General features: G+C 35.2%; 4 protein-coding genes across 4 annotated transcripts; 1 reads left to right on the top strand and 3 right to left on the bottom strand.

Moving 5' to 3' along the window:
- The first annotated feature begins 6,092 nt into the window (after positions 1-6,092).
- Positions 6,093-19,050, top strand: LOC104099691 (ASC1-like protein). Its single transcript, XM_009606760.4, has 7 exons — positions 6,093-6,461; positions 8,226-8,455; positions 8,799-8,954; positions 15,687-15,872; positions 16,330-16,514; positions 18,288-18,354; positions 18,746-19,050. The coding sequence occupies exons 1-6, from the start codon at positions 6,324-6,326 to the stop codon at positions 18,311-18,313; spliced, it is 921 nt and encodes a 306-aa protein (XP_009605055.1). The 5' UTR covers positions 6,093-6,323; the 3' UTR covers positions 18,314-18,354; positions 18,746-19,050.
- A 572-nt stretch (positions 19,051-19,622) lies between these two features.
- Positions 19,623-20,030, bottom strand: LOC138900315 (uncharacterized). The gene has a single exon (XM_070187040.1). The coding sequence runs from the start codon at positions 20,028-20,030 to the stop codon at positions 19,623-19,625; it is 408 nt and encodes a 135-aa protein (XP_070043141.1).
- A 3-nt stretch (positions 20,031-20,033) lies between these two features.
- LOC138900314 (uncharacterized) lies at positions 20,034-20,621 on the bottom strand. Its single transcript, XM_070187039.1, has 2 exons — positions 20,447-20,621; positions 20,034-20,362 (listed from the first exon to the last, which is right to left on the bottom strand). The coding sequence occupies exons 1-2, from the start codon at positions 20,619-20,621 to the stop codon at positions 20,034-20,036; spliced, it is 504 nt and encodes a 167-aa protein (XP_070043140.1).
- Positions 20,622-20,849: 228 nt separating this feature from the next.
- Positions 20,850-21,410, bottom strand: LOC138900313 (uncharacterized). Its single transcript, XM_070187038.1, has one exon. It carries the CDS (start codon positions 21,408-21,410, stop codon positions 20,850-20,852), a length of 561 nt encoding a protein of 186 aa, XP_070043139.1.
- Positions 21,411-25,602: the final 4,192 nt, after the last annotated feature.

Here is a 25,602-nt window from a genome sequence, read left to right as displayed (position 1 = left end):
TCCATAGTCCCAAAGTAAATATGCAGTACATGGGGATCTCCCGGAATACCGTTCCGTAGTTCCAAAATAAATATGCAGCGCAACCAACCGAAGTAACAATTACAGCAAGAAATCCTACAGTTTAGACTAAGTTCAAGTCAAGGAAAGCATGAAATTTTACTAAACATGTTGCACAGATTTCAAATAGGCAGTTAAATAATGTAGGCATGCTATTCTAGTCTAAACAAGATAGTTACATATGCTAGTGTGTTTCAAATAAGGAGAAAACAAGTTATGACTTAGTGAAAAATAGAGTTTTACAATAAATAGCATGTGTACGTACTCGTCACCTCACGTACACGACGCTCACATATCCAACAGTATCAAATTCTAAGGGGAGTTCCTCCACACAAGGTTAGGCAAGCCACTTACCTCGAACCAAGCTCAAATCAATCTGTCACAATGCTCTTTCCACAAATATCTGACTTCGAATGGCTCAAATCTAGCCAAAATCAATTACATAACATAAATATAGCTACAAGAAACTAATCTATCTAACGAAATCATAGCTAAGGCAAGAAATTAGAAAAACGCCCAAAAAGCCTCCTCGGGCCCATGTCTCGGAATCGAGTAAAAGTCACAAACAATGAACACCCATTCACTCATGAGTCTAACCATACCAAATTCACTCAAATCCAATACCAAAATCTCGATCAAAATCCCAAAATTGGGCCTAAGAACTTTTCTCAAATTTTTCCCTATTTCCACCCCAAATCCGAAATTAAATGATGAAATCAAGAATAGATTAGTAGGATTTAATCATAAAGGAGTTAGGAATTATTACCCAATATCTTCCTCCGAAAATCTCACCAAATTTCGCCTTTTACCGAGCTCTCAATCAAAATTTGTGATATGAATCTAAACCCTCATTTTTTAACTTTAAATTCTGCCCAGTGGTTCCTTAATTGCGATCGCGAAGAACAACTTCGCTCCCTCAGAAATTTACTCTATGAGAACGCATAACACCTCACGCAAACGCGATGCACTAGCTGCTCACACCTACGCGATCGCAATAGTGCTCACGCGACCGCGAAGAGTAACACTCAAACTCCACTGCTGCCTCACTTCTTCGTCGCGAACGCGGCCTAGCCCACGCGTTCGCGGTGCACTGCCTCATAACCTTAAGTGATTGCGTCTTCAGCTTCGCGAACGTGAAGAGCAATTTTAGCTGACCTCTCAGATGACCTACGCGATCGCGAGATCTCCCTCGCGAACACGATTAAGAAAAATATGTGCAATAACACCAGAAAATCTGCCAACTCCCTAAGTCCAAAAATGACCTATTGAGCATCCGAAATATGCCTGAGGCCCCCGAGATCTCAACCAAACATACCAACCAAATCCTAAAATACCATACGAACTTAGTCGAGCCTTCAAATCACGTCAAACAACATAAAAAATACGGATTATGTACTGATTCAAGCCTAATGAACTTTAAAATTTCTAAATTCTACAAACGACGTCGAAACATATCAAATCTCATCCGAATGATCTCAAATTTTGCACACAAGTCACATACAACACTATGGACCTACTCCAACTTTCGGAATCGGAATACAACCCCGATATCAAAATTTTCACTACCGGTCCAAATCTCCAAAAATTCGACTTTCGCCATTTCAAGCCTAAATAAGCCACGGACCTCCAAAACACAATCTGGACACGCTCCTAAGTCCAAAATCACCCAATAGAGCTAACGGAACCGAAGAAACTCCATTATGGAGTCGTCTTCACACAATTCCGACTACGGTCAAAATCCTAAGACTTAAACTTTCATTTAGGGACTAAGTGTCCCAAATCACTCCAAAAACCAAAACGAAACCTCCCGGCAAGTCACAATAGCAGAAATAGATATGGGAGAAGCAGTTAATAGGGGATCAGGGCTATAACTTTAAAACGACCGGCCGAGTCGTTACAAATACGAACTTCATATACCATTTTTGATTGGGAGATCATTAGCACCGATATACCACCGTCTTTGTTAGCACGGAGTCCGATCATGCCCGATCGGCTAGTCCATCTCCCCACGGATAATGTGGTTTGACATATGATGCGAAATAAAGTTGTTACCAAGAGTAGTACCACCATGTGCACAACATGGAGTCCGATCTCCACCCGATCAGCTAGGCTGTCTTCCCACATATGCCGTGTGGGTTGACTTTTCAAATCCACAATTATCACCAATTTCATCCCAATTAAGGGGGGAAAATATCACAATTTCATCCCAAATAAGGGGAATAATCACAATCGACCCCTACACCGGCACGTGTAGTTTCAAGTGTGGGCCTTATGACCCACCCTTCCTCGGTTTTGCTAATGATGCTCCCAAAAAATATTTTTGATTTGATTTGCACACATAGGTAATATAATTACAATTGTACTCACCTCAACATCTTTCACATGTATATATTCTCATTGGTATTTTCAGTCATTCATAACGACAATATTTCCTTGGCTCATTTGGCCATTCACAAGATTCTTTATTCCTGACACGATGGCCGTATTTCATATTCCACACTTTTACCTCTTTCAATTTCAAAGATCACCATCAAATATCAACATATAGAATATTTCAGCAATCATATACCTCAAATTCATTAGTAATAGAAACTTTAAACACAAAAGGTTTCTTCCCAAAGAATGGGGCATACCGACCAGTAATAGAAACACACATCAAAATCATACACAATCAATACACCATTTATTCTTGCAATACTCTTTCCAGAGATGACAATATACAATTTCAACGCCTAAGTATGTGAGAACTCGAGCCACATTGGATATATTTATAAAGCAAAGCTTTAGTTAAAATAGCCACTTATGGGCATGAATTGAGTACAAGAACTTTTAGGCAATTCTATTTTCGAAATCAATTTTAAACAGTTGAGTCGAGGCTCATTTCATATTCTTTATCGCATCCTCTCATTTTATTTGCAATACTAGCCACAATCATAATTTAAATTCTTGGCACGTTGGCCACACTCTATATCCCCTATTCACTTATTTCATTTTCAAGCATCTTTATAGATTATCAACAACAAGATATTTTCAATCAAGACTTTAGGTACACATATGAGCAATTTGGAGTCTTAAGCACATCGAATTTTTTTCTCACCCAATTAGTATACTAGTTTTCATTTAAAACACGACTCAAAGTCATAACATTTTAATACGCAAATCATACTTTGAACATATATCTTTCGACATAAGGCTCATTCGGAATAGCCAAGTTTATAGGAGATAATCCGGAATATAGAAATTAGAAATCTTGAGCCATCCATACTTGAACTTACGGGAACATTATGGAATTAGATTCTAAGAGAGAAAGTTTAGCCAACATACCTCAAATTCATCTCTAAATGATACTACAACGATCAACTGCACTAAGCAACTTTAATCTATAATAACAACATCCAATGGAACCAATATTAGTAATAAATTTCATAGTTTAGGCCATTTAGGCATTTTATCAAACACCTAGTAGGCATGAATCTCTACATCTCTTACCCATAAAATTAGTTCATCCAACTACTACCATTTACCAACAATTTATCCCACCATCATTCTTAAACAATTCATAACTTTCAACATCACATACATGACCATCCATCCATACCCAACCAACAAAATTCTATCAAATAATCACCTTTCAATCTCTACAATGGTTATGTATTTAAATTGGGAACTTATGGCTTCCAATCACCATATCATAAGTTCAAATATGTAATTCATACCCATATTCCCATAATATATCCATACATGTAAGTCTAAGGGTGTAGCATTACCTTTTGGAAGAAATCTTGCAAAATCCTCCTTTGGGTTCTTGAAGATCTATGTATTTTATGGAGGATTGAGTTAGTTTTAGGATGAAATTGATGGAATCAAAACACAAAATTAGTAGGAATTACTCACCTTGAAGATGGGGGGGGGAGTTGGGGGGTCTTAAGAGAGTGGAGGAAAACCCCAAAGTTCGGCCTAGAGAAATGGGGTAAAATGAACCCCGAATGAGTATATAGTGTTTTCTGGCGCCACAGGTGGCGTGGGGCCTGTGGCGCTAGTTCCAGAACCTCAAGATCCCCAGCGCCAGGGATAGCGCCCCACGCTACCCTAGGCGTTGACGATGGAAAAATATGGCATAACTCTCTCATACGATGTCCGAATTCGACGATTCTTTTTGCTATGGCTTCGTAATTTCAATACGGATCTAATGCTTCAATCGAAACTGAATTTGGAGCTCATTTGCTTAATGTGATACCACTTATACTCGAAGAAACGATGTCGTTGAAACACTTTTGATGTCCAAATAATGTGGTTCCACCCCATAAGTCTCCTTTGATACTCGAATACGTTATTCCCGAATAGTGTTATCGCACTTTAAAATATTAAATTATTAAAAAAATTTAACGGGGCCTTACAATTATCCCACCCTCCCATTGGGATAAATGCTCCCATTGGGATAAAATAACACTATCGCGATTTTATCTCAACCAAATATAAGATAAACTTACCTCAAATTTAATTCAGAGATTAATTATCCTTTATCCCGTAACAAACGAAACCTTGCCGTTACAATTGAGATATTATTAAAAAGGGCCTCATCCTTCTTTTCTCTCCGCTATTAGAAATGTTTTGCTAAATTAATATTTAAACTAAGTCAATAAAATATACTACTATAAATTATAGTACAGTTATTATGCCTAAACTTCTATCACAGACAAGGACAGACTGACTTTTCATTAATTATTCTTCTTCATTTATTGGTGGAACATGTTTGCTTAGTCCTTTGAAATTTAATAATTATAATAGGAGTATCAGTTTGGGTTCTTTTAAGTATGGTTGAAAATTGAAATTTATGATTTGCATGTGAACCGATATCTGACATGCATTTCTGCATGTTCTTTCCTTTTCTATTTTTTCTTTTCTCTTATTGATTAAGGGAGAAGCAAATTATATACAAATAGTTAAAAAATCTAGAATATGTTTTTACATAATACATACTTATTGTTACACAACACTTCCTCCAAATTTAGAATATGTTTTTACATAATACATACTTATTGTTACATAATACATACTTTAAATTTGCTTTAAAATATTTGACACTACAGACTTAACTAGAGATAATACACAATAAAATGAAAAGATCATAATATTTGCTATAGTTGAAAAGAATTGTTTTAGACTTGTTAGAGAACTTTATATATATATATATATATATATATATATATATATATATATATTATCTGTCATTTTCTTTTCTTATTTGATATATATGATGATAACATGTTGAGTTACATGATAATTATTCATATAGTCAACCCCATCATATTTAAGACTGAGATGTCGTTTTCGTTGTTATTGTGTAAAAACAATAAGCATTTATCCTTTTTTACGCACTTACCCTTGCTAGAATATTAATTACTTGAGACATTTGGAAAGGATAATGATAATTGAATACACTTATGATTAAGGGTGTGTTTGGTATTAAGTGGGTTTTTACTACATTTTCGGTGTTTATTTAGGTAGCACAAAATATTATTGGAAAATATATAATTTAGACAAATACTATATGAGACGAAGTGGGTAAGGGCGGGGAGGGTCGTAAATCAGGGTCTAGGGACTGAAGTGGCAGTGGCGATATTAGGGGAAAAGAGGTGTGGGGTGGGCCCGGGTTAGGGGTGAGAGTGTGGGTAGGAGGGGGAGGATGGGGTGAGAGTGAAGAATAGGACGAGGAAGGTTGAAAATGCGTTTTAGTAAATGTTTTCAGTAGAAATGACACCGCATAACCACTCTATAGGGCTGTTATTTAGGAATTAGTCAGTGCGTCCTGAATTTTAGTTTTTCAGTGCAATTTTGGGATCTGAATTGTCCTGAAGTTCATATTTTTAGTTTAAAATTTTTAGAACAAAATAAGAGCTAATTAATTTCTAAATAACATCCATGATAATGACTGTGTGCACTTGCCCCCCCAAAAACAATTTCGTACCAAACACACCCTAAGACTATAATAGTCTTTTAAAATGTCTTTCGTGCCATATAATAGACGGGAGATAATTCAATAGTTTATGACCATTATTTATTAAAATTAAATGTGCTTTGGCATGGGACCCACCATCATCCACTTGATCCAATCTTTCGAGCTAAACGAAGCTCCCAAAGTCACACTCCAACTCAGACTCAGAAAAGGGTCTAAAAAAACCGGATTTTTCTCAATTCACATGCAAACCCATCAAAAATTTCACATATAACATATGCAAGGTTGAATCTTTTGGGAAATTGAGATAATGGGTATGCTTCAAATTGGGAGTTTTCTTAATTGGGAATATGAATCTTACCCTGCATATGAAGATTTCGCTGTTCTTCCATTGTTTGCCTTCTTCTTTCCCACTGTCAGATTCTTGCTTGATAGATTTGTTTTTGAGGTAACTTTCCTTTTCTAAAAGTTTGTTCTTTTCTGGTAGATTTTGTTCAATGATTCAGTATTGAAACTTGTGGATGCATTTTTGTGAATTTTTTGGTTGTTTTTTTAGATGTGGTTTTGTTAGTTTTGATGATTTTGGTATGGATGAATCTAAATGTAAATTGTAGGATCTCTATGTTAGTAACTTGGTCTTTATGTAAGTGGAGAAGGGTACTGGGGAAGCCAAGATTTGAAATTTATGGGTTCATGATTCTAGAAAGTTACTTGTTTCTAAATTAATAATATATACATATTAAATGAAAATTTTAAGATAAATACCGAGCATGGACCAAGGTTACTAGGCTCGGCCGAACCCGTACCTTGGTCTCTAGCTCCGCCCACGGGGATGGGTCCATTATCCACTAAGTTTCGAATTGTGCGCCACTGGCGTTGGGGGATTTCTGGGTTATAAAAAAGAAGAAGAGAAAATTGGTCTTTTGAGTGAGTTGAAGTTTTTAGCTATTCGGTTAAAACTGCTAGTTCTAGAAGCAAAAGTCATATCCTTGGCAAGTGCATGTAACAAAATAGGATGACGAGATTCATGAGAATGAGTGTTTTGATTGGTTAAAGGTTCTAAGCACCCATTAAAATCGTTTAAGAAAAATCTCTACGATTTCCTTCCATCTCCTAAGTCATGGTGGGCAGAGTTACCTGCTACCTGCGCTGCTAGAGATAGCAGGTACCTGGTGGAATAGTCGAGATGCGCGCAAGTTGGCCGCTATTACCATTGTCATAAAGAAAATGTGCACATTAAATTGGTTAATCAATCTTGAAGTAGGAGAAGAACTCACATTCCTGGGGTATCGTTTGCTTATGTGTAGAGTAGGGGAGTATACTTTGGTTACCATTGATGCAGTTGTTGCGATGCTTATTGTGATATTATCATATAGAGCTTTACTTGCTTAATTTTTAGTTAAAGTATTTGCAATAGAAGTAAAAACTATAATTGTGCTCAAAATGATGCAGATTCCCTTTTCCTTTCTATATTTCCTTTTCTTGTCTAGCAAATAAAGCAGCTGGCACAAATATATTGCAATTAAATATTGCCATGTTACTTGGACAATTTTAGCTAAAGGGATGTTAAGATATTAATGCGGTTAGGAGGAAAGAAGTAAGCAAATTATAGATATTGAATATACAATTCCTGTACACCACCACCAACAACAATTACAACTACACCTCGATCACAAGCACGTTGGGGTCGGCTATATGAATTTTCACTAACTTTGTCGCTTCATTTAAGCTCATCTCAGTCCGATATTATACAGAATTAAAATAAAAAATAAAAATAAAAATAGAAAGATTCAGTTCCTATAGGGAACAGAAAAGGATTAAAATGGTCTGCACTTAATAAAAAGCTTTTCTGATTCACCAATTGAAAGAAGCTATGCTTTAAAAGAAGAGGCAGACTGACTAGAAATGATAGAGGCACGAAGCAGTTGATGAAACTGAGGCATATTTTCTCTAAAGAGACGTGAATAGTTGTGTTTTAGAGTCATCAAGTTTGAGGCGAACTGGAAAACTTAATCATGTAAAGTCTGACTCTTGCTATATCCTTTTCTAATTTTCCTCCTTTCAATTTCCTCTAGTCTTCACTTGGAATTTCTTTTCTATAGAATCATGTGATGCTGCTTCTAGAATAGGTAGTACCTCTCCACTTCTTTCTACATGAATTGTTCTTCTTGATGATCTCCTTTTCGACATGGAATTTATGTACATATTGCAGAAAGTGGCCAGAAGGTTAATATTTGGGAAAGGACAAGAAAGGATAGAAAATGAGACTGATGATCGGAGGAAAAAGATACGGAAATTCAAGGAATCAGCATGGAAATGTATATATTTTCTCTCTGCGGAAGTTTTTGCACTTGTGGTGACATACAATGAGCCTTGGTTGACAGAAACCAAATACTTTTGGGTAGGGCCCGGTGATCAGGTCTGGCCTGACCAGATGTACAAGTAAGACCTCTTCTATTTGCTTCTTAGCTTCTGTCCTTTGTGTTTTCTTCAGTGTTGCATTTGAAGGGGGGTGGTTGAGGATGAGGTGGTGACTGCTAAAATTTTGAGAAATAAGTGGTAAAGTTTGCAGGCAAGAGTAACTGGTTTGTTTCAGATAGAACATCCTATATATTTTCTGGGAAATAATTGTGGTTCTTGCAGACAGAAGCTACTGGTTTATGGCCTCTTTTTCCATAAATCATAGTAACATTTTCAAAAGCTAGAGCTGATTAATTTTAGTTTAGCTTACATGGTTTTGATATATATCTCTGCCTATCTGAGTGACTCTCTTGTGTAAATTTAGGTCCAAACTGAAGGCACTTTACATGTATAGTGGCGGGTTCTATGCATACTCCATATTTGCGCTAATATTTTGGGAGACAAGACGCTCTGACTTTGGAGTTTCGATGAGTCATCATGTTGCCACTGCGATTCTTATCGCCTTTTCCTATATATCCAGGTGTGTTTCTGTGGAGGTGAGCTTATAGCTTTAAATAAAAGGTAATTTTATTTGCTGAGATTGTGCGGGTATAAGTCTATCTTTTGCAAAAGGACAGAAATTTTCAGGGCATTCAACTTCTTGGAGCCAAACACGATCGAAGCAGGGGGCTTATGTGTTATTAGTTTAAAATTCTTACTGGAAGCAGATGCATGTTAAAAACATTACAGCAACTAGTTTCCCATATCAGATACAGAGAAGTAAAAATCCAAATTCAACGACGATATTGAACGTGTAAAAAAATGTCAGGCACATGGATTTTGTAAATTATGTTCAAATTTTCGTGCTTCTCATGGAGTTATTTGATTTAGGGGATCTTCTAGAATGCAGATTATGGGTTAGTTCTTGTCTTTGTCCATATTTTGATTATTTTGAGATAAAAAGTAGATATAAACTACTTCCCGGGTATTTTGTCTGGTAAGAGTGCAACATATATTGTGTGATTAGGCACGTCATGAGCAGTGTTGTGAAGAGCGTGAGGCGAGGAAAAGCGACAACCCCCTTTTCGCTTAAAGCGAGAAGCGAAGCGCTCTCTTTTTTGAAGTGAAGCTGAATTTTAAAAAAAAATATTAAAATAAATACTGCATAGACAACACATGTAACTGTAACACTGTAAGCAAATGTTCAATATTTCAGTGTAAAAACTAAAGAGTAACATCAATTAAAGCACAAAATGAGCATCCTATTCTTCTACAAGATTGTCAAATTCTTGTATTCCACTATCATTATTATATTGCTTGTCATCTTCTTCAACTTCTTCTTCTTCATCAACTAGGGACAAAGTAGCTGCTTCTTTTCCCTTCCTCTTCCTCTGTGAAATTGAAGTTGAGGTACTCCCCCTCAAACCATAAATCCTCTCCCCAATTCCATGCGCCTCCGCAACATCACCCCAAGTGAAATAAGAAGTTTCCTCAAATACTTCTTCATCTGCATTATCTTTCGGGACTCCAGTTAGCCATTCATTAGCATCATCGATGTTGTCCAAACTAATTGAATCAATTACATTGCGAGCGTTGTAACGACGCCTCAATGTTCTATTGTACTTAATGAAAACTAGATCATTGAGACCCTTCAAGGTTAGTTTGTTCCTCTTTTTTGTATGAATCTGCAAATAATAAGTAATTAGTAAGATTAGGACAATTGAGATATAATTTAATTATCTCAATATACTAAATCTTTCTTCTTAGTTCTTACATGTTCAAACACGCTCCAATTCCTTTCACACCCGGATGCGCTACATGTTAGACTTAGAACCTTGATGGCAAACTTTTGTAATTCTGGAGTGGAATGGCGATATTGCTTCCAACTGTAGAAGTAGAACAAATATTCAAAACATAATATTGATAAAGAAATAACATATTAACTATAAAGCAACATATAAGCACTCGCTCACCTGGTGACTTCATCTTTCTTTGTCTAATTGCCATGTTTTTCCAAAAAGTTGCTCGGCATTCCTATAAGTACTAAATTGCTCTGTTATTTTATCTTGCACGGATAAATCAGGTATCAACTTCTCAATACATTCAATGTATCCCTTTCACAATTCTTCATCTCCAAGAATCCTCTCTTCATTGTCATAAAACAGTTCCGGGTTCAAAACAAGTCCAGCTGCATGCAAAGGGCGATGAATCTGACCGTCCCACCTTTTATCTATGATCTCCAAGACTCTTTTGTATTTTCTTTGATCACTAAAAGAGTCTTGAATTGCCTCAGTTGCCCTATCCATTGCTTCGTAAAGGTAGCCCATTGGTGGCCTTTGCTCCTCATCCACCAAACGAAGCACTTTAACTAAAGGGCCACCAATCTTCAATGCATGAACCACATTGTTCTAGAATGTAGTAGAAAGCATAATATCTGCAGATTCTTTCCCTCGAGCTTCCCTTCCATAGGCACTGTTAGTGTACTCATCTGAAACAAACAACTTCTTCAAATTGCTTTTTTGCTCACACATCCTATGCAAAGTCAAGAAAGCGGTAGCAAATCTTGTCTTTGCAGGTTTCACCAAGCTTCTTTGTTTAGTGAATCTCTTCATCATATTCAACAACAAAAGCCTTTGAACAATATAGGAATGCACTCCAATTGCTTGATTAAAGACTGAACTGAAGGGTCTCTCCTTGAAAATGTCACCGTAGATCAAATTAATGCAATGTGCTGCACACAAAGTTCAATAAATATGCGAGTACCCTACAGACATCAAATCACCAGCTTTAACATTTTCACTGGCATTGTCCGTGACAACTTGAGCAATATTTTCTGCTCCAATAGAGTCTATTGTACTCTTGAACAAGGAGTACATTTTGGTTGAATCAGTAGAAGAGTCGCTTGCATCAACGGACTCCAGAAACAAGCTTCCCTTAGGAGAATTCACCAAGATATTGATGATCATTTTATCATTTCTTGCCGTCCACTTATCCATCATAATGGAACAACCAAACTTGTTCCATTCTACTTTGTGCTCATCCACGATTTTGTTAGTCTCTTCCACTTCTTTTTTTTCGATATGGACCTCTAACTTCATGATAAGTTGGAGGCTTCATTCCTGGACCATATTGGCATACGGCCTTAATAAAAGCAGAAAAGTGTCTGTATAATTAACACAATTAAAAGGAAAACCTGCATCATACATTCACCGCGCAAACATTGTAACTGCACGATCCCTCAAAATCGCTTTGGCATCAATTTAAAGATTAACACTTTTTCCTCCCTTATCTTTTGCTGGAAATAACAATCCATAGGACCTTTGGTCTTGCCAGTGGATCCACAACTAGAAGACATTGTTTGCATCCTTCCCTGTTTTTGTGATTTTGATGGAAGCGACGAAGCTTCGTCACCTTCTTCTATTTCATCATCGTCATCATCAAGATTATACAGTTCTTGTTCATGAAGCATTTGAGTCTTTAACTCTTTTTTTTTTTTGAAGGAATGCTTTCAATTCTTTTCACATGCGACGGAACTTTAGGACAAGATGCGACATTTGGATCACCACCGATTAGATGCGCTTTTTGACGATAGATTCCCCTATTTGAAATCTTGTCACAAAAAAAGACATCTAATTGTCATCTTGTTGGTCTCGCTAACTCTTGCAGAATAAGCCCAAGCCGGGCCTTTCCTATCTTCTTTTGGTGCCATTAAAAGAACAACTACATAACACATAAGAAAGGCAATAAGAAATAAGAATAAAGAATATAAAAATAAGAGGAAGGGCAGTATACCATTCCAGTAAAAAATGGGCAGCATTTCAAACGAAAAACAGTGCAAGAAAATGAAAAAGAAGAAGAGAAGAATGAGACAGAAGAACTGAAGGGGAAAAAAGAATTCGCCAGCATTTTGTTGCTATTTGGACGCTGACAACAGTGAAAGAAGGAGAAGGAGAAGGAGAAGGAGAAGGAGAAGGAGAAGGAGGAGGAAGAAATCACATACCTGGTCGATATGTTTCTCTGTTGCGTTGCCTCTTTTTTTCTCTGTTATGCTACTGGTCGATATGTTTTAAAAAAAGAACATCTTTTTTAATTAAATAGGTTGGCAGCCCTTTAAAACAGAGAAGCGCTCGCTTCTTCCGCATCGCTTCGCATCATCGCTTCTCGCTTTTTAGTGGGAAGCGTACCTGCTACGCTTCAGATAGCAGAAGCGCTCGATGGGTCGCCTCGCTTCTCGCTTTAAGCGAGGAAGCGCCCGCTTTTCACAACACTGGTCATGAGTTTGAACCGTGCCACATACAAGAGCCTAATATTTAAGTGGACAACGGTAGATGGACGAGCTCATTATCCGTCGATTTTCGAACTGTGCGCCACTAGCCCTCCGGGATTTCACGGTTATAAAAAAAGTAGATAGAAACCAAGATCCTTGTGGTGTAAAGCAATAGGTTAATGTTGGGACATATTTATAATAGATAGGCAGATGATAGGAAAGTAGTTTCAATGCAACCTAGCATCTCTGCCTACTTTTTTTTTATGTCGTATCCTCCTTTTTTTTTTGACCTTTCTGCTCTTATTAATATAATTTGTTTCCTTGCACGGAGAAAAAATACATGAACAAGAGTCTAAGGATTAAGGCAAACTGCCTGCAAGCAAATAAGTTTTGCACCTGTCTGTATGTTGGGATGGATTATTAAATCGGAATACTTACTTGGACAAGGAGTAGCTCAGTGGTAATTATTGAAGTGTCTAACCATCTCATCTAAAAGCTTAAGCTCTTAGAGAGAACACACGTTTATTTACTTAATTATGTCTTCAATACGCCCCCTCACATACGGGCTTTAATTCTATTTGAGGATAACATTTCAAAGTTTTAAGGGGAGAATAATTGGCATCCTAATCGACAAAGTGCAACAAAGAGGGAAGTGAGTAGTGGGGAGAAGAAGGGGGGTTAGTGAGACCAAATGCAATAAAAGAGGGACTTGGTGAGTTTGGAGGCAAGGTGATGAAATTAACAGGTGAGTTTGGGAGAGGATTGTGAATAAAGTATACGGAGCTCAAAATAGTTCATGGAATGTAAAGGGATAAATCACCCGAGCAAAAGGTTCATTATCAAGGTGGGGCTGAGGGAGGCAGGGAGCTAGGGGTAGAGTTGGTATGCATCGAAGATACAAGGATGATAGAGTAGGTATTCATCAATATGAGACAAAGATGGATGTACTTTTCAACCAGTTGTTAGAAGTGTGCAAGTGTGTGAAAGGAAGTCGGTCAAAATGAGATGATATCAGCTAGAGCAGTGTCGGAGATACTACTATTATATGATGAACGAGTACTAAAAATCTATGTTTACACTACTTGAGAATGTTGGCATTAAGGTTGGGTTAGTAAGATCGATGTTGAAAGGAAATTCTAGGATGAAATTGTTTTCATTACGTAAGGATGGGACATAATAAGAGAGTGCAGTAATAATTGGTACACATTTTTATCGACTTTTTGCAAGATAGCACCAAGTCATGTGAGTTTTTTTTTTCTCCCTTTTGTTCATTTCCAGGACGGCTTCCCTCATTGCTAGCCAGAAAGAAAATCATAATTTTCTAATGGCTCGAGGAACACACACTAATGAATAATGAAAGTATATGTACATCCTCATCAATAGTCTGTGATCATTATGTCCTTACTATTTTCATATGTCCTGATCCGTTAACGATCAAGTATGCATTTACGCTGGACTCTTCCACCCTATACCAAATAAGTTTTACACCTTTCAGACGAAGATCAACTAAGTGATGGTTATTGAAGAACTCTTAAGGACCTCTCCATTATGCTAGTAAAGGAGACACATCCAAATCTTTCCTTCAAAAATATAATTGTATTAAAGCCTTCTCCGAATACCCAAGAGCATAGATGTGACTCCACCGACACTCATGCTAACAATTTTGGAAGAAAGGAGTCATATAGCTTTTGTATATATATCGTTCATCTTTTTTCTTATGTTGAAAAGCTTTTCGAGCACCTGTGATTCCGATTAGTGTAGATGACGCTGCAATATGTAGAGTGCCATATTTTGTTTTGATTCCCTATTTTTTGATGAAGTACATATGGTTTACTTCCATTTATATCAAGACATATCATATCATACTATATTATAAGTAGGAAGCCCCAAAGTAGAAACTTGAATTACCAAAATACCCATCAAAAATTGAATGACCATTATACCCTTCAAACAAACGTTATTTCTATTACACTTTTGTACAAAAATGTAAAAGTACATTTTAATAAATTTATTAATTTATGAACATCTTTTCACATACAAAAGCTGGAATTTAGATTGTTGAAATCTTTAGCAGCCTTATTTGATTTTGTTGTTATATTTTTGTTATAAAATGATTGGTTGGCTTTTGTGTTATTCTAGTGGTTTGAGTGGTGGTAATTTGTTAATAGTAACTAATAAGCGGGACACTTTGCAAGCAGAAGAAGATCCGTGTAAAAATAAAAATTGAATTGTTGACTGTATACAAAAAAATTATATAACATGATACATGAATAGTAAATGTTTATAGTACTATGTATTTTGTTTTTTTGAGGTTGCTTACAATTTTATAAAAAGAACAGCACAAAGACTGTGCAGTTAGAAGTGACAAGATACATACTCCAAGAAAAAACAAAAGATAAGAATCCCCCTAAAACAAGAACTTACAAAAGATTCTATGATAACAAAAACTTACGGGGCATTCTTTACTCCAAAAAAAAAAATAGTACTAAGCAGTTCATTTTTATTCTCTGGATGGAGTTCCTTTCGCCCACAAGAGGTTGAGAGATCCAATATACATAGTAATTGTTAATATTGCACAAACATGATTGCAGATTCCAGAACTTATAAGCTTTCTTGTTAATTTATACTAATTAATATGGGATTGCACGTGTTCGAGAACTAGTTTACTTATAAGAGGAATTGTCAAAAAGTTATAGTACAAATTATTCTTCATTTTTTATAGCAAATGTGTTCTTCTACTTACAAGGTTGATGCTCTTTGGACAACTGTCTCAATAATGTGAAGTTGAATTTTAATTGCCTTGATGATTCATGTTCAAAATATTTTGTGGTGGAGAAGAATCACAAAAGCAATAAAGATTTTTGAGGTTTCTAAGGGACGAATTACAAACTGTGAACAACTGAATTTAACGATGCCATCAATATGTAAAGCTATGAATACTGTGCTATCATAAAGATAAGTTATCAGCATGTAACATTATTGGCTTTCTGTTTTTATTATTTGCAGGTTTGCACGTGTCGGTTCAGTAGTTTTAGCCCTTCATGATGCCAGTGATATATTCCTCGAAATCGGAAAGATGTCCAAATACAGTGGTGCTGAAGCTCTTGCTAGCTTTTCATTTATTCTTTTTGTTTTATCCTGGATTGTACTTCGCCTCACATACTTCCCGTTCTGGGTTCTTTGGAGTACCAGGTGAATCATAGGTGCTTTTTTTCCTACTTTCAAAGAAACTACTTTCTGTTTTCTTGGCGAACCCTTCATTTCTTGATTTAACCTTCTTAAAAAAGCACCATCTTATATGTTATTCACTGCCTTAAGTTACAATTTGCATTATCATTTGTTGATGATGGAGTTCAAATTAATATAATTCTTTATGCTTTATATCAGCTTTCCCTGCATTGCTTTACGCGCCGGCAGCTAAGTAAGCTGTGTATCAGTGCTCAGTTCTTAATTCAGAGGATTTAATATGGTCAACTAGTTTAGCATTATGGAGTTGTTGATAGATTGATATTAACGCTTAGTTCTCTTTTGAAAACTTCATTTGTGTTTTCTGCAGAAATATGAACTTACCAGTTAATGTTACCCTTTTTGTGAGAAATAGTTGTGTACGAGATTTATGTGAAAGTTCTTTATTTTTCTGTTAATGCAGTTATGAAGTTCTCCAGACTTTGGATAAGGAGAAACACAAAGTGGATGGACCAATCTATTATTATATCTTCAATTCTCTTCTATTTTGCTTGATGGTTCTTCATATATATTGGTGGGTGTTGATATACCGGATGCTTGTTAAACAAATACAAGCAAGGGGCCAACTGAGTGAGGACGTTCGTTCTGGTAAGTTTAAGAGCCACATGCTTATCTTGAACATCTTGATCTTACATTGTTCACTGCAAATCATGGCTAAAGTAAAGCCATAGCTTAAATTTTATTTCAAGTATTTGCTCCTTGCATGGTGAAAGAGACAGGAAAGTGCAAATGTAACGTTTCCATGCATTTCACTTATTGGTCGAGGGATAGAAATGTAGTTTTGTCCAATTCAGCAATTAGCTTGTGGATATTTTTTTCCTACCTCAAAACATCTACAGTTTCTCTCTGTCCAAACTTTGGAGTCCAAATATGAAATTTTATGATGTTTTTATGTTTTATTTTATGTGAAATAATAAGGTGATGTTTTCATGTTTTTACGGATTAAAGATGATGAAGCGGTTGTAAAGTTGTTTGTGCCCTGCTTTTCTGATCGAAAATTGACATAATAAAGATAATAAGAGTAGAGGAATATGGGATCTAGAACATGCGAGGAAATCAAGTTCTCATTTTCATCTCTTTCTCTTGAATTTCTGACCTAGTAGCAAATTTCTAACAGTTCCCGGCATCACCTATGAACACCAAACATTTTCCACGCGCACCATAGTCTATATGCATTAGACAAAGGACTGCAGAGGATTGACGTCCTCTCCTACCTTTTGCACATAAAACACCATATGATCTGAACTCTCGTTCCTTTCTCATGTTCTCTGCATAAAATGGCTTCCCATGTTGCTACCCACACAAAAAATAATATCTGTCCCGGGGCCCTAGGAACCCAATTCATGTATGAGGAAACTCTATGTTTTCTCTCCTTAGAACTCACTATAGGAGGATTTCACTGTGAAAATGCTGTCCTTTGGTCCTTCCCATTTACACTGTTTGTGTCTGTGACTGAGAGATAAGGAATCTTGTTAGTTTTGTGTTTGGAACTTGACTCCTGATGATTTCCAGAACTCCATATAGACCCCTTCCTTCTGACCCATAGACTCCCATAAAACCCCAGGCGCTTGTGCTACCCATGCTCTTAATAACTATGACAATGGTGAAATTTCCTTTGGTTATGTCGCAGAATTTATTTCCAATATGTACCTTCACGAAGTTAATCAAATTCTACGCAATGTTCCCAAGTGATCTCTACTATGTTGAGTTACTTCATCCAAGGAGAATAAATTTTTTATCTACTTTTTAGAACACAATTCAAATAGGATCACTTGGTTTTTGTGCATAGCCTCAAATATCTTCTAGTCCATACCTCTATGTGCATCTATATAGTACTTTTGTTTTAATTAATGTTTATAAGAGTGTCAACACTTTTAGGATTAAAAACATGGAGTTACGAATTGGACTGTTTATACTGCTTCCACAAGCTGGGTTCGATGTGGGATTGTAGAAAACATGTTTGCGCACGTCCATGTCTGCAAAGTATAGAAACAGGAACTTCAAAAACTTATTCTGTCATTAATAAGCAGTGACGCATTTCAAAGCTGTATATTCATTCTGGCCTGGCAGATGATACTAGCAATAACATCCCATACGAAGAAAAGAAGTATCCATTTTTTCAACATATGTTTATTCTAAGCCCTATATTTACCTGTAGACACTGACTTATTTTGCTTCTGTTGTTCACTTTCTAGAGCTCATAGCGAGTTTTCCTTGCTCTAGTGGTCAATGGTGTAAGGTCTTCCCATTAAAATGTTATTGGTCATAGCAGTTAAAGAAACTAAATGGCTCCTTCAGTGGAGCAAACTGTTTTTTCCCTATATTCAATTACGGTCCTTGATTGTGTTCTACCTCATGCAGATTCTGAAGATGAACATGAAGATTGACCGTGCCCTAAGACTTCTACTGGTGTGATGTTCATGTGAAGGTAGTTGATCAATCTTAATTCATTTGGATGCTAAATTGGGAAAAAGATAAACAAGGATCACAATGATCAGTTTTTTATGAATTATATGGTATATATACAATACATGTACAATTTTAATCTATTAAAAAAAAGCGTATGTAATTGTTTATGTTCCTTTAACGCCATGAGAGTTTTTTGAGGACATTCATGCTTTATCTAAAATCAGAATCACTATCCCTTTCTTTTTAATCGCAAATATGTTTTCAATCATTGGTGTGAAATTCTACATGTATGCTAAGTTCTTTGTGAAATAACTTTCACATTGTGTTATTTTCTTGGCTATTTGAGCTCAGCTGATGAGGAGGAGTCTCTTCATTTACTTGTTTATGTTTGTTGTGCTTTTCTTTTGCAGAAAGGAAACAACCAAATGCTCTTATGAACTTGTCGATGAGCTGAGAAATTGATGCTTTGGCTCATGAAAGCTTGGGAGTAGTTGAAGGTAGGTTGAAGTAACTGCATTATGGAGCAGAAAGCTAATTGATCATTTGAAGTTAATTTAACTCACCATTTTCTGGTTATTGAAACTGGCCAAAGGACATTTTCGTTGTATTTCCTTTTTCTTTTTTGTAATTTTTTGGCACCAAGAATGTGCGTAATGACTTCTAATGTTAATATAGAAAGACTTGAAGTTGAGTTGATGTAAACTTATTCATGGAACTTCAGCAGCAGTTTCCAGTTGTGCTGGAAATCACATTTTATTCTTGCATGGTTTTAACAGAAACTCCATAGCGACAACAATAACAAACCCAGTGTGATCCCACAAGCAGAGGCGGATGGAATTTAACTTTATGGGTTCAAGATTTAGACTCTAGGATATACCTCAAGGTACTATACAATAATAACCGAACGAAATACGAACAATGATATTTAATATATATGTAACAAGTACTGAACCATCTAACATAATATATATTCAATAAATATCAACATTATAATTGTACCCGACGGGTTGTCATGTTTTGAAAATAATCAATAATCGCATCATTAGGTACACTTTCAAATACTTCATCTTCTATATAACAAACTAAACAGTCATTCAAAAATTCATCACCAATTCTGCTACGCAAGTCATTTTTGATGTACTTCATTGAAGAAAAAGCTCTTAGCTCTTTCTACCGTTGCAGTAGCGACATGCAATATCAGACTTAACTTCACAAGCAAAAACACAAGTCTCCAAGTCTTGTACAAATCTGTTTCAACTAGTGTTTCTGAAAGATCTCCAAGTCCTTTCAAGTTAGAGAAATCATTGTCTTCTTCACAAAGAGAATATAGTTGTCAAGCTCGTAACTGAGATCTTCAAGCTTTGAACCACTAAACTCATGAGGATAAAGCGTAGCAAGTTTCATAATTCTGTCTTTATCATAATTTGCAAAAGAATTATCCGGACTCAAACTAGCCATACCAAGAAGTAGATTACTATTCACCGCATCAAAACGACGGTTAAGCTCCGAAAGTTGCAAATCAATAACAGTATTAAAAACTTCGTCACGGAAATGATAAGCATATGTAACACTTGAACTCCTACGCTTTGGCTTTCCAAGATGATAGTTCTTATCCATTTTAGGGATCATAATATCATGCTTGGCACAAAATGAAGAGGCGCCATCTATCAAAGATTCCCATTTAGATTCTCTCATCACTTACAATTGCCTCTTGGCGAAACCAACAAGCTTCATAGCATTTACAATATCCTGATTTTTTCTTTGCAAAGCCATATTCGAATCATTTGTGATTGCTACTAATTTTAACATCAAATGCATCATATGCACAAACTCAAAAGATCTTATGTCATTCACTAGACTTTTTGCCACTGATCTCTCAAGATAATTTGCACCCTCACTTGCAAGAAACTCAAGTACATTAATGAATGACGAGAATAATGCAATAAAGTTACGCACTGTCTTAAAATGAGAACCCCATCGGGTATCACCTGGCCTTTGGAGTCCAAGATCTTGATTTAGTCCACTTCCTGTATGAACTTCACCAAGCACTTGTAGCTCCTCTAGTTTTTTTGCCCGATCCTCTCATAGCATATCCCTACGCTTAAAAGAACTTCCAACAATATTCAAGACATAAGCAACAATATCAAAAAATTGATCTACATCACAATATTTTTTTGCAACGGCTACAAGAGTCAATTGCAATTGATGGGCAAAGCAATGTATACAATATGCCGAAGGATTATCTTTCAGAATTAAAGTTTTAAGACCATTGATTTCTCCTTGCATGTTACTAGCTCCATCATAACCTTGTCCCCGTATTTGAGATGGACTCAATGAGTGCTCTAAAAGCAAATCATAGATTGCTTTTTGTAATGACGATGAAGTTGTTTTTTTAACATGAACAATACTAAGGAATCACTCAATAAGTTTTCCCTCTTTGTTGACATACCGCAGAACAAGAGCCATTTGTTCCTTATGAGAGACGTCCTTAGATTCATCAACCAAAATTCCAAATTAATCTCCATTTAAATCTTCATCTATTGCTTTAATTATTTCTTTTGCACAAGCATTCACGATCTCTTTTTGGATATTTGGAGCAATCATCATGTTATTTTGTGGAGCACTTTGTAGCACAACTTTTTTCACTTCATCATCCCTATCTGCATACCATTGTAAGAGTTCTACAAAGTTTTCTCTTTTAGTAGAAGTTTCATCTTCATCGTGGCCCCGGAAAGACATTCCTTGTTTTAAAAGAAATCTTGCCACATCAATCGAAGCATTCAACCGAACTCGATAATCACTTTTAATTTTTTCAGACTGCTTGTCAAAAGAGGTTAGAATTGATTGTTCTTGATTAATTAAATCTTTCATCATCTTAAAACACCGATTGTGAAGACTATTCACCTCTCCAATATGTGCGTTAAGCCTTTCTGTAACTTTATTCCAAGCTCTAAAACTACTTTTTGTGAAAGAATCTTCAACTTTTCCATGTCCTCCATGCTCATTTTTAAACAAGTAACAATATAAGCAAAATATTTCATCAACTTTAACATTATATTCTATGTCACGACCCATTTTCTGAACAAGTCGTGACCGACACCCGATCACTAAACATGACCGAGTGAACCATCTGCGCTTATCAAATCTATTATAACTTCAAACTTTATATGCAACAAAGGAAATACTTTAACCAAATACTTTTAATTAATTTAAATATCTAAAATAAATCAGCTCCAAAATTTATTCGTAGTAACTACTGAAATATTGCAAAGCTATTATTTAAAACACCTAAATCTTAACCCACCGACTGTGTCTATGAAGCCTCTACTGATAAATTGACGCATTGTTCAGGACATGAGAGTTCCTGGCCAGTTCTCTAAGTAAACAAAGAAATAGCTAAATAATGATGACTCAAAGGAGTACTCCACGAACAAAAGCGGAGCTCACCAATAGCACTGGAAGTGAGAAAAGTCCTAACCCGTAGCCTGCTCGCCTGCAAAATCGGTTCCTACGTTGTATCACAGACCAACGTAGGTTCCCAAAAGAGAATATCGGTACCATCCATTGTACTTAGTGAGTCTCAATGACAGGGGACGGAACTTTAATAAAATATACATTACGATCAAAGATTCTAAAGGCATGGAAACTTAAAGCTTCTAAGAACAATTCTAAAACAATTGCATAATAGCAGTTTATGAATATTCTAAAAGAAATTCTTTTCTTTTTCTTTCTTATAAAAAAATACTTCACTTTATACTTCGGGAGTTCCATCTATCCTGACTTATTTCTGTCTTAGTCACCGTGTGATCGACACGGGTTCGATCCCAAACTGATCGAATAGGCCCAATCCACGAGATGCCACTCGCTTTATGGTTCTCAGCGCTCATGTATCATACCTTAGCTTGGCTAAGTAAATTCTCAGCAACGAGACCCTCGGCTCGTGTGCTCCCTACTCTGGCACAAGTAGTTTCAGGAAGTCAACGCCTTGGTCAGGACCCTCGGCCTGGACGATGACCCTTTCTCAGAATAGAGGATACTCCCAAAAATCTTTTCTTCCTAAAATTCCTTCTTGTAACTTTTCAAGTCTAAATCTTGTTTGAAAGTGATTTATCAATATTCATAATAATATTCTTGAGTGTATATATAGCATAAGCATGAAATAAAACTACACAAAATATTTTTAAAAGTTCTATCTAACTCTTGAAACTTTAACATGTAAGATCATGTAATAAAGCATAAAATATAAAAAATAGACGCTTATACTTCTCGAGTAAAATACATATGCTTGAACTAGAATATACTTAGTCAACATTACTCATTCGTTCCAATTAAGCACATGATGACTCGTTAAAGTATTTTATCAAACACTTTGTGGGCATATTTTTGTGAGTATAACCACTTTAGTAAAGGGTTATATCCACTCACCTCAAAACTCCTTGAGCCAATACGTAGGCCCAGTTCAATTTATACCCGTCAAATAATTAATTCTACAACAACCAGTATATTTAAATTAATTTTAAAATTTCACACCTAAACATCGAACTTATTGTTAATATAGAGGAAGAAGGGAATTAACTTTTCCAATTCTTACCTATTACTACTGCAGGATAATTGACAAGTAGGGAATTTTATATATCTGAGTTCAAGAATAAGTGAGTTGTGAAGAACCCTTTAATTTTTCGAGCAATTTCTGGCTGCCTCTGTTCGTATCCGTGCATCTGTGTTTCTGTATTCTAAGCCTTTTTTTTTTTGGGTTTTTTTCGAATAAGGCTTCTGCCCTTTTGCCCTTATGAATGAGAAATACGTCCTTCTCATTCCAAGGCTTTTCGAATAAGGCTTCTGCCCTTTTGCCCTTGTTTTGCCTTTTTTGTCTCATTTGCAAATGATACTATTTTTGCTTTGTTTCAATATGGATGTTTTGACCGTGGAAAGATTTTCAACTTTATGGAAGGGACTTTCCTTCTTCTAGAGGCCTTAAAGCGAAAATTATCTATAATATAAGATATATTGTTTGAAGGTTATTTTTTTGGGGGGGGGGGGGGGGTTGACTAATAATTAATAATACCCAATTTTAAATATTATTGATATTAAAATTATCAATATTCCCCTAATTGTATATCCAATTCTTTATAAATAGAGAAGTAACTCAAAAATCGATCACATGGGTTTAAATCCGTAATAGAAGTATAATTTAAGATAAAAATAATTTAAATTATATATTTAGAGAATTTTGAAACTTCTACAGATTTGAGGAGTGTTACATTCTAACCATCCAAAGTATGAAGTGTTAAACCATTCAAGATTAAATTGACGTATAAATTCACCAAAATCTCTTTTTGGAAAACTACAATTACGAGGTTGACAAGGTCCTTGTTGAATATAATATCTCCTCACTCGGTCACGTAAATTCGGAGGATACTCTGAAATTTGCTATCTTTCTGCGGGATCAGGTTCAAGATTCAAATTCAACATTTTCTCTTTGTTTGATCCTGCCAAAGGATTGATATTGTCATGAATAATTGGACTTGGAGAAGAACTCGACGTAGGAGGACTAGAACCAGAACCAGAACTTTGAGGAGTTGGAATAGCCTTGAAAACTTTCGTGATTATATCCACCCTCACTAAAAAGATCCTAAAAATCACAAAAAATAAATTACACTTCAAGGTGTAATTGAAACTTAATCTAACCAAATCGATATTTCAACAACTTCAGTACTTATGAAGTTAGAGTTAATATGATACAATATCTAATTTCTTCAGCATAACAAGAATGGAGTTATTCCCTAGGCCTAACTGTCATAGCATGTGTACTCATGAACTTTCTGTTTCAAATTCTTAGAGTGTCATCCAAAAGAAAAGTAAGATTAGTTTAGGAAAGGATTGACTAGTAATTAATATGATATAAAAAGTTAAATCTATCCTTAAAACTCAAATGTTGAAGCACAAAAAAAATCATAGCAGTTTTAGTTTATCACTAAAATTCACTATATGTGAGCTAAACATGAGTTTAACAGTTAAAATAAATGAATCCAAAAGAAAGTCTTTCATTAGTGAAGTAATAGAGTAAAACATTTGACCCGTTTCTTATATGGCACCGAAATGCAAGAACCAAGAACAACAAGGGCGAATCCTGTAACTTATAATTAATAAATATTATTGCATTATTATTGAGAAAGAGCAATAGAGGCATACCAGCAAAACTAAAGAAGAGGATTGATTGCAGTTTATGTCCAAGAAGAAGAGCCTTTGCTTTGATTCTTTTGAAACCCTAACTTTAAAAAATTTGAGAACCGATGAACCTTCTGAAAAGTGGAAGGTTTTGATATCTTAAAGTTTTGTGAAGACCAACTTTTTTATAATTATTAAAAAGCCCCACAAGTTAATGAAGTACACATCAAAGAATAAAATTAATTAGGTGGATCCTCATCTTTTAAGGATAAGAAATAGACCTCTTTAAATGGGAAGGTGCAAAAATCAGCAAAGGGCCAAATATACCCATCTACTTTCGAAAATGGTCTAACAATACCCCTCGTTATACTATTGGGTTATCTATACCTCTGCAGTCATACTTTGGGTTCAAATATACCCCCATTTAAACGGAGAGACATGTGTCATCGTCCTGTTGGTCAATTTTAAATATCTCCTAATTAATTAAAAAGACCAATTATTCATACCCGAAAAATAATTTTTTTTATTGTAAAAACTGGAAAAAACTAAAAAAAATATTTTTACTAAAAAATGAAAAAAACAAAAATATTTTTTTTTCTAGTTTTTACAAAAAATTGCTTTAAAAAACTAAAAAATATTTTCTAAAACAATATTTTTGTAAAAACTGGAAAAAAAAACTGAAAAGCAATTTTCTAAAGCAATTAAAAACTGAAAAAAGCTGAAATATTTTTAACTAAAAAAATAAAAAATAAAAAATTTATTTTTTCAGTTTTTACAAAAACACTACTTTAGAAATTTGCTTTTTAATTTTTTTTCCAGTTTTTATAAAAATATTGTTTTAGAAAATATTTTTCATCTTTTTTTAAAGCAGTTTTTTTTGTAAAAACTGGGAAAAAAATATTTTCGTTTTTTTTTAAAAAGTTTTTAGTAAAAAAAGTTTCAGTTTTTACAAAAAATATTGCTTTAGAAAATTGATTTTCAGTTTTTTCAAAAATATTATTTTAGAAAATATTTTTCAGTTTTTTTTTTCACTTTTTAGTAAAAATAATTTCAGTTTTTTTTCAGTTTTTACAAAAAATAATTGCTTTAAAAAATTATT

The sequence above is a fragment of the Nicotiana tomentosiformis genome, chromosome 10 (genome assembly GCF_000390325.3).
Source record: "Nicotiana tomentosiformis chromosome 10, ASM39032v3, whole genome shotgun sequence".
Lineage (NCBI taxonomy): Eukaryota > Viridiplantae > Streptophyta > Magnoliopsida > Solanales > Solanaceae > Nicotiana > Nicotiana tomentosiformis.
Note: the sequence above shows the minus strand (reverse complement) of the source record. Positions and strands in the feature narration are given on the sequence as shown.

Bases quoted from the DNA above. Each gene is read 5' to 3' on its own strand.
- LOC138900313 (XM_070187038.1), bottom strand. From the start codon at position 21,410: ATGGGTCGTGACATAGAATATAATGTTAAAGTTGATGAAATATTTTGC.
- LOC138900314 (XM_070187039.1), bottom strand. From the start codon at position 20,621: ATGCAAGGAGAAATCAATGGTCTTAAAACTTTAATTCTGAAAGATAAT. The intron at 20,363-20,446 runs GTTCTTTTAAGC...AAGTTCATACAG, and splicing joins TGTCTTGAATATTGTTGGAA to GAAGTGGACTAAATCAAGAT.
- LOC104099691 (XM_009606760.4), top strand. From the start codon at position 6,324: ATGGGTATGCTTCAAATTGGGAGTTTTCTTAATTGGGAATATGAATCT. The intron at 8,456-8,798 runs GTAAGACCTCTT...GTGTAAATTTAG, and splicing joins TGGCCTGACCAGATGTACAA to GTCCAAACTGAAGGCACTTT. The intron at 16,515-18,287 runs GTAAGTTTAAGA...TACCTCATGCAG, and splicing joins GAGTGAGGACGTTCGTTCTG to ATTCTGAAGATGAACATGAA.
- LOC138900315 (XM_070187040.1), bottom strand. From the start codon at position 20,030: ATGAGAGAATCTAAATGGGAATCTTTGATAGATGGCGCCTCTTCATTT.